At 52.6% G+C, this 8,905-nt stretch overlaps 1 protein-coding gene across 1 annotated transcript; it reads right to left on the bottom strand.

Moving 5' to 3' along the window:
• Window positions 1-1,029: 1,029 nt before the first annotated feature.
• LOC140001449 (uncharacterized) lies at window positions 1,030-2,691 on the bottom strand. Its single transcript, XM_072033060.1, has 2 exons — window positions 2,350-2,691; window positions 1,030-2,226 (listed from the first exon to the last, which is right to left on the bottom strand). The coding sequence occupies exons 1-2, from the start codon at window positions 2,614-2,616 to the stop codon at window positions 1,051-1,053; spliced, it is 1,443 nt and encodes a 480-aa protein (XP_071889161.1). The 5' UTR covers window positions 2,617-2,691; the 3' UTR covers window positions 1,030-1,050.
• Between the last annotated feature and the right edge of the window lie 6,214 nt (window positions 2,692-8,905).

Below are 8,905 nucleotides of genomic sequence, written 5' to 3'. Positions count from 1 at the left end.
CAGGAACAAGACAAATTTGCTTTTACTTTGGAAGTAATACAGCATTTTTTGCTCATTTACCCCAGAGGTTTAAGCACAGACTTGCACCAACACATGCTGAATTGGCTAAGACATTAGAAGAAGTAAGGTTACTTGCTGGAATCACATTAATTCAATATGTAGATATTGAGTGGGGACAGTGATGAGCAGCAAGTACAAGAAGGAATGGGCTTCCTCATAGACAGACATACGCCAGCAGTACTCATATCTGTTAGCCACTCTCACAACTGTTTGCAATTGCTGGCAGTTGTACTGATTATTGTGCTAAGAAGCTACCCAGGAATGGCCAGGGGTATATTCTGAACATAGAGTCCCTACTAATATCAAGAAAATTCTCAATTTCACCTTTCCAACCAAATGGCACAAGCATAACACTAGTACTATAGAAAGTACAAATGAGAATTTTGAGTACAATGAGACCTGGACAGGCTGGAGAGCTGGGCAGGAAGAAACCAAACGAGGTTGTTAGAAATGGCTCAGTCTTCAAAATAGGATTAAATAAAAAAATAGGATTTATTAAAAGAATAGAGGTAAGCAAACAGCGCTGGGTGCACCGGGAGTCTCCGCTCCACCAGGACGCACACCAGTTACATCAAGTAGCTGATTTTTATGCTCCTAGACTAATACATATTCATTACTACTTCTAAAAAAATAGGTTATTATAATTAGTATTAATTATATTATATTATATTATATTATATTATATTATATTATATTATATTATAAATTATAATAACCTATTAAAAATAGGTTATTAATAATTATAATTGGGTCCTGTGGGTCCTGAGCGAGTGGGCAGACATTGCCCATCACCAGGTTGGGTGAGGCCAGTGAGTTGCATCCCTGGCCATGGCAGGGGGAGTGGAACTAGGTGGTCTTTAAGGCCCCTTCCAACCTGAGCCACTCGACATTTCTGTGACTGTAGGATTCTGTGATTCGACGAAGAAGACCAAGACACTGTCTGTGGCAGGGTCACAACTCTTTATTTTGATGACAACCACATTTGCCCTGCTAAAGGCGCGGGGGCCTCTTGCAGGGCTGGGGAGAGTCCGGGTTGCTGTCGGCCCTCCTCTTCGGGGGGCGCCGGGGCCCCCCAGGTGAGCTGTCCCTGCCCTGGCCAGGAGGAGAGGGCCCGTGGCTGCAGCCCGGCACTGCAGCGTGTTCTGCTTCCTCCTCTTCAGGCTCTGAGAAGAGCTCCTCCTGCTCCTCAGGGATGGGTGCTGGACCTCCAGGCAGGGCGGCACTGGAGGTGCTGGGCAGCTCCTCGATGTCAGAACCCTCCGCGCTGCTGGAGGAGAGCAGGCTGGTGACAGGAGTGTCCCGGGGGGAGGCAGCAGGGCTGGGGGTGGCCTCCAGGCTGTCTTCTGGCTCCCAGGTGTCTTGGGAGCCCTCGAGCTCTGGCTCCCCGGTGTCTTGGGAGCCCTCGAGCTCTGGCTCCCAGGTGTCTTCGGAGCCCTCGAGGTCCACCTCAGGGCCGTTGTACATGTAGAGCTGGCTGGCAGGACGCGGTTCCAGGAAGCCCAGCTCCTCGAGGTACTCCTCGCTGCATATCTCCCCCATGATGGAGATGAGCCGCTGCACAATGCTCACCGTGTGGCCCTGCAGCAACGGCCGCAGCTCCCGCACCAAGGCGTGCTCATCCAGCCCACAGCGGCACAGCCAAGCGACGACGGTGGCCTCCAGCATGTCCTGGTCCCACCAGGCAGCATCGAACAGCTCCCTGGCTTGCTGGCGCACCCAGGAGCGCAGCGGACCGAGGACTTCGAGGTGTTCCCTGAAGAGGGCTGCCCATTCCTCGGGCGGGAGGCCTCTCACGGCAGGCTGGGGCATGGGCTCTGCAGCCCCCTGCTCGTCCTGGGGGCTGTCGTCTTGCGCCTCTGCATCGGGGGCCACCTGCACCTCCAGGAAGTCGTCTTCCGCCCAGATGGAGTAGCGGATGGAGGTGATGCGCTGCCTGCAGAGGGGGCAGGTGCTGCTTCTCTCGGCCCAGCGCATGACACACCCGAAGCAGAACTGGTGCAGGCAGGGGAGGATGTAGCTGGGCTCCTTGCAGACCCCCTGGCACACGGAGCAGGTGATGTCCTGGGCCTCACTGCCCATGGTGTCGGCTCGCTGCAGCGGGCTGGGGAGAGCTGCAGATGGGGAGCTGCTTCCCCTCGCTGGCACCGCTGCGACAGCTGCTGTGCGCTGCAAGAAGGAGAGAGGCCAGGGTCAGTGGCTGAGCCAGGGCAGGCAGCGGCAGTGCCCCGGCCCCTCAGCAGGACAAAACCCCAAGCCCAGCCCCGGGGCACGTGTCCCCGCACAGCTCACCTGCACTGCTGCGAGCACTCCTTCCACAGCCCCGGCTGCCTGAGCCAGGCAGGGCCGGGGAAACGCAGGCACTGGCTGCGGGGACGGGCACCGAGAGCAGCTGCCAACGGCCCCACAGCACAGCTCCAACAAATCTCCCAAGAGATCCTTGCTCGGCACTCCAAGCCTCGCACAAACGCTCAGCGGGAGTCCAGGCACGAGCCAGGCTGGGCCAGGCTCTGACGGCGCCCCAATATAAGCAGCGAGGGCCATGAGGTCACAGCCCATTGCTGTGTGACCTCACAGCCCACCGCTGGGTGACCTCAGAGCCCAGCGCTCTGGGTGACCCCCAAAAACCAAAGCATGTGTCTGAAAGCACTTGCCAGACATTTGGTGAACCCCAGCAGCTTGGCTGCCATGACCACTTCACTGGGAGGCCTGTTTCCGTGGCCAAGCCCCGTGTTGGTGTACAATCTTTTCCTCACCTGCAGCCAGACCCGCCAGTGGCCCATCTCCTTGCCATTCCCTCGAGTTTTGTCAGTGGCCCCAGAGAGCAGAGCTCAGCGCCGGCCCCTCTGCTGCCCTCGTGAGGAAGCTGCCGGCCGCCATGAGGCCTCCCCTCAGTCTCATGCAGGCTGAACAAACACGCGGACCTCATGTGCTCCTCATCCGTCTTACTCTCCAGATCCTCCACCACTTCGAAGCCCTCCTTTGGACACTCTCCCATAACCTGATGTCCTTCTGTTAGTGTGCTGCCCAAAAGTGCACCCAGGAGGTGATGCTGCAAGAGCGCAGAGCAGAGCACAGCAATCCCTGCCCCTGACCGGCTGGCGATGCCGTGCTGGAGGCACCCCAGGATGCTGTTGCCCTTCCTGGCTGCCAGGGCCCGTGCTTGAATCACATTCAACTTGCCATCGACCAAAACCCCCAGATCCCTCTCTGCAGGGCTGTGCTCCAGCCTCTCGTCCCCCCGACTGTCCATACAGCCAGGGTTGCCCCTTGCCAGGCGTGGAATCCCTCACTCGCTCTTGCTAAACCTCATATTGCTGGGGATTGCCCAGCTCTCTGCTTTGTCAAGATCTCTCTGCAAAGCCTTCCCCCCCTCGATGGAGTCAGCCACTCCTTCCTGTTTAGCATCATGCATAAATGGACTCCATATGCCCTCAAGTCCTACATGCGAGTCAGTCGGGACAACACTGAAGAGAACAGGCCCTAAAATGGAGGCCTGCGGAAGCCCCTATGACTGGCCACCAGCCTGATGCAACCCCATTTACAATTACCCTTGGAGCCCGACTCGTCAGCCCCTTGTTCACCCATCGCATTACGCATTGCTCTAGCTGTGTGCTGCCCAATTTGTCCAGAAGGAGACAGTGAGAAGCTGTCTTGAAGCTGTGCTGAAATCCAAACAGGTGCCATCAGCTGGCTTCCCCTGCCAGCTACCTACCACTTCATCAAAGGAAATCAATGGGGGTGGGCGGTGATGGGTAGGGGACATCGATAGGGCAGCTGACCTAAACCAACCAAAGGGACATTCCATAGCACCTGATGCCACACTCAGCAATAAACAGGGGGTTGCCGTGGGGAAGGGGGCTGTTCCTCCTGAACAACCACTGCATGTTTTGATGCCCTGCTTCCCAGGACATGGCTGAACATCGCTCGTTGATGGGAAGTAGAGAATATTTATTTTTCCTTCTCTCTGCACTTCCCCGCGGACTTATTGTTTCTTTTGTTTCTTTTTCTCCCCATTCCCCTGCCCTTTAATTAAACCATTCTCATCTCCGGCCTCTTTGTGCTATATTTTCTCCCCCAGTTTAATAGCCACTCTTCTGTGTTCGCAGTAAGTGAAATAATTTTAATTCCTACCTCGCTTTTTTAATTATTTTAAAACGGCATCAGCAAGGTCTGTGGGACACCAGAACACCCTTATATAACACCCAAATAATTGCCATCTCCCTTTGGTGATTTGTACCCCCATGCCTGCTGTTTGTCATCATCGCACCATGCCCTGCTGAGATAGCTTGGCTTTGTCTTGCTGCCCTCCTTGTAGTTATGAGAAGGCTGCCCTGAGGTTCCTCTGCAGTCTGACCAAACATCTTTGCCTCAGCCCCTCCTCACTGAGCAAGGGCCCCAACTCCTGAGCATTGTGAAATTGCCTACAATCCATTTCTAAAGATCTCACTAATGGGTTTTTGAAGATGTGGTGGTTTTACTCAGGTGGGCAGCCAAGCTCCACCACAACCACTCTCTCACTCCCCCTCTCCTCAGAAGGAAGGGGGAGAAAATACAACACAGAGAACTCGAGGTTTGAGATTAGAAAGGTTTAATTAAAGCGAAAGGGAATGGGAAGGAAAAACAGATACAAAAGAAACAATCAGTCCGCGCGGAAGCACAGAGAGAGAGAAAAATTATTCTCTACTTCCCATCAGCGAGCGGTGTTCGGCCACATCCTGGGAAGCAGGGCCTCAAACGCGTAGTGGTTGTTCAGGAGGAACAGCCCCCTCCCCCACGAGAGCCCCCCCTTTTATTGCTGAGTGTGACATCAGGTGTTATGGAATATCCCTTTGGTTGGTTTAGGTCAGCTGCCCCGGCAATGTCCCCTCCCCATCACTTGCCCACCCCCAGCCTGCTGGCTCTTGGGGGCTTAGAAGGAGTCCTGATGCTGTGCCAGCACTACGCAGCAATAGACACAACACTGGAGTGATATCAGTGCTGTTCCAGCTACGAGTGCAGAGCACAGCACTGTGCAGGCTGCTGCAGGGAAAGGTGACTCCAGCTCAGACAGACCCAACAGAACTTCCACCCCTTATTCCATAACATTTGTGTCACCATCAGGTACAGTTTAGTATATAGATGTTCTCATCACCATTGTTTTCTGTCCATTGAAGCATTTTTATGTCTGTACTTCTCTTTATTCTATAGGTCTTTTCCCAAAATGCTCATAAAAACTGTTGATGGTTTCAGCTTCATCTGTCAAAGTGGTCACTCAGGGCAGGCAAAGTTGGTTTTCTTGACACCAGCACCAGCTTAGCTCACATCACTGTTGCACTTGCCCGGTTCCTTGCAAAGTTGACCTGTCATTGGTTCTGCAGTGTCCTCCTACAACACATAACTTGGATAACAGATTAATTTTCTCCCAGTGTTAAATCTCCTTGTGGCACACACTTGATATCCCCATCTTTCTGCACTACCCACCAGGTATGCCCTGGTCCTTGGGCAAAGACAATCCCACGAGTGGGTTTGCCTTTTCCCATGGCAGGGGCAACCCACACTGCCTTCCCCATCCACTTCCCCACATGCACTACAGGGACTTTAGCTTCTCCCACAGTGTGTAGGGGTTTTGTTTTAGCAGGACCAGGACGGCTTTCAGACCCCCTGTTGTTAACTAGCCAAGTGGCCTCTGGTAGATTTATATCCCAATGTTTCCATGTCCCAGCACCCAATGCTCGCAGCATAGTTTTTAACAGTCCATTGTACCTCTCAACCTTCCCAGAGGCTTGTGGGTGATAAGGGATGTGGTACACCCATTCAATGCCATGTCTCTTGGCCCAGGAAGTGATCAAATTATTTCGGAAGTGACTCCCATTGTTGGACTCAATTCTTTCTGGTGTACCATGTCGCCACAGCACTTGTCTTTCCAGGCCCAAGATAGTGTTTCGGGCCGTGGCATGGTTTACTGGATATGTTTCCAGCCACCCAGTAGTTGCTTCTGCCATGGTGAGTATGTAACGTTTACCTTGGCGGGTTTGTGGAAGTGGTCCGATGTAGTCAATCTGCCAGGCCTCACCATAACGAAATCCAAGCCATCTCCCCCTATTCCAGGGACACTTTACCCTCATGGCTCGTTTGATTGCAGCACAGGTCTCACACTCATGGGTAACCTGTGTGATGGCCTCAATGGTCAGGTCCACCCCTCGATCACGAGCCCATCTGTAAGTGGCATCCCTCCCCAGATGTCCTGATGTTTCATGGGCCCATCGAGCTACAAACAGCTCACCCTTACGTCCCCAGTCCAGGTCCACCTGAGCTATTTCAATTTTTGAAGCTCTGTCTACTTCTTCATTGTTCTGATGTTCTTTGGTAGCACGATTCTTAGGCATATGGGCATCTACATGACGTACCTTTACAGCCAGGTTTTCTACCCGGGCAGCAATATCTTGCCACAGGGTAGCAGCCCAGATAGGTTTACCTCTGCGCTGCCAGTTGTTCTGTTTCCATTGTCGCAGCCACCCCCACAGCGCGTTTGCCACCATCCATGAGTCAGTATAGAGATACAGAACCGGCCACTTTTCTCTTTCAGCAATTTCTAGGGCCAGTTGTACAGCTTTCACTTCTGCATACTGACTCGACTCACCTTCCCCTTCCATGGCCTCCACAACTCGTCGTGTGGGACTCCACACAGCAGCTTTCCACTTCCGATGGCTCCCTACCACACGGCAGGATCCGTCAGTAAACAACACACACTGCTTTCTGTCTTCTGGCAACTCATTTTATGGTGGTGCCTCTTCAGCACGAGTTACTTCTTCTGTTGGTGCTCCGAAATCCCTGCCCTCTGGCCAGTCCATGATCTCTTCCAGGATTCCCGGGCGGTTGGGTTTTCCCATTTGAGCCCGCTGTGTAATTAACGCTACCCATTTACTCCACGTAGCATCAGTTGCATGATGTGTAGTGGGGATTTTCTCTTTGAACATCCAATGTAACACAGGTAGCCATGGGGCCAAGAGAAGTTGTGCTTCTGTACCAACAACTTCTGAAGCGGCTCGAATCCCCTCATATGCTGTTAATATTTCCTTTTCAGTTGGGGTGTAATTGGCTTCTGATCCTCGATACCCCGGCTCCAGAACCCCAAAGGTCGGCCTCGAGTTTCTTCTGGGGTCTTCTGCCAGAGGCTCCAGGTGAGCCCATGCTCCCCAGCTGCAGTGTACAGTATGTTTTGCACAGCTGGTCCAGTACGGACAGGCCCAAGGGCTACTGCACGAGCTATTTCTTGTTTGAGTTGTTCAAAGGCCTGTTGTTGCTCAGGGCCCCACTCGAACGAGTTCCTCTTCCGAGTCACTCGATATAGAGGACTCACAAGCTGACTATAGCCGGGCACATGCATTCTCCAAAATCCCACAAGACCTAGGAAAGCTTGTGTTTCTTTTTTGCTAGTTGGCGGAGACATAACTGTTATTTTGTTGATCACATCCGTCGGAATGTGGCGACGTCCATCCTGCCATTTTACCCCCAAGAACTGGATTTCCTGTGCAGGTCCTTTGACCTTATTCTGTTTAATGGCAAAGCCAGCTTTCAAGAGAATTTGAATTATTTTCTTCCCTTTCTCAAAAACTTCTTCTGCTGTATTACCCCATACAATGATATCATCGATGTACTGCAGGTGTTCAGGAGCGTTCCCCTGTTCCAGTGTCATCTGGATCAGTCCATGGCAAATGGTAGGGCTGCGTTTCCACCCCTGGGGCAGTCGATTCCAAGTATACTGAATGCCCCTCCAAGTGAAAGCAAATTGTGGCCTGCATGCTGCTGCTAGAGGGATAGAGAAAAATGCATTAGCAATATCGATTGTAGCATACCACTTGGCTGCCTTTGACTCTAGTTCGTACTGGAGTTCTAGCATGTCTGGCACTGCTGCACTTAGTGGTGGTGTGACTTCATTCAGGCCCCGATAGTCCACTGTTAGCCTCCACTCGCCATTGGACTTTCGCACTGGCCATATAGGACTCTTAAAAGGTGAATGAGTCTTGCTGATCACTCCTTGGCTCTCCAGATGGTGAACTAACTCATGGATAGGAATCAGGGAGTCTCGGTTGGTGCGATATTGCCGCCGGTGCACAGCTGTAGTCGCAATTGGCACTTGCTGTTCTTCAATCCTCAGCAGTCCTACAGCAGAAGGGTCTTGTGAGAGACCAGGCAAGGTAGACAGCTGCTTAATCTTCTCTGTGCTCAAGACAACGAAGCCAAAAGCCCACCGGTACCCTTTTGGATTCTCGAAGTACCCTTTCCTGAGGTAGTCTATGCCGAGGATGCACGGAGCCTCTGGACCAGTCACGATGGGGTGCTTTTGCCACTCCTTCCCAGTTAGACTCACTTCAGCTTCCAATATGGTTAGCTCTTGGGATCCCCCCGTCACTCCAGAGATAGAGATGGGTTCTGCCCCTTGGTGGCCTGATGGCATTAGGGTACACTGTGCGCCTGTGTCCACTAAAGCTTTATATTTTTGCGGTTCCGGTGTGCCAGGCCATCGAATCCACACAGTCCAGTAAATCCGGTTGTCCCTCTCCTCTACCTGGCCAGAGGCAGGGCCCCACTAGTCTTGGTCGGAGTATCTATCAATTAATTCTTCCAAATGTGAAGCAGAAGTCTCTTCATCAGGGTCAGGAGTAATACTATTCCTTCTACTGCCTCTGGGGGACTGTTCAACAGAAACTGGAGCAGCAATCCTCTTAGGGGCCCTCTTTTCTGCTGCTGTATCTTTCCGTAGCTCACGTACCCGAGCAGCTAGGGCCGAGGTCGCTTCACCATCCCACTTCCTCATATCTTCCCCATGGTCACGTAAATAAAACCACAAGGTACCTCGCGGTGT

The sequence above is a fragment of the Anas platyrhynchos genome, chromosome 1 (genome assembly GCF_047663525.1).
Source record: "Anas platyrhynchos isolate ZD024472 breed Pekin duck chromosome 1, IASCAAS_PekinDuck_T2T, whole genome shotgun sequence".
NCBI lineage: Eukaryota > Metazoa > Chordata > Aves > Anseriformes > Anatidae > Anas > Anas platyrhynchos.
The sequence above is the reverse complement of the archived record's forward strand: the minus strand, read 5'-3'. Positions and strand labels throughout refer to the sequence as shown.

Excerpts from the sequence above, each read along its gene's own strand:
- LOC140001449 (XM_072033060.1), bottom strand. The coding sequence starts at position 2,616 with ATGGGCTGTGACCTCATGGCCCTCGCTGCTTATATTGGGGCGCCGTCA. Across the intron at positions 2,227-2,349 it reads GAGTGCTCGCAGCAGTGCAG|CGCACAGCAGCTGTCGCAGC; the intron begins GTGAGCTGTGCG and ends TCCTTCTTGCAG.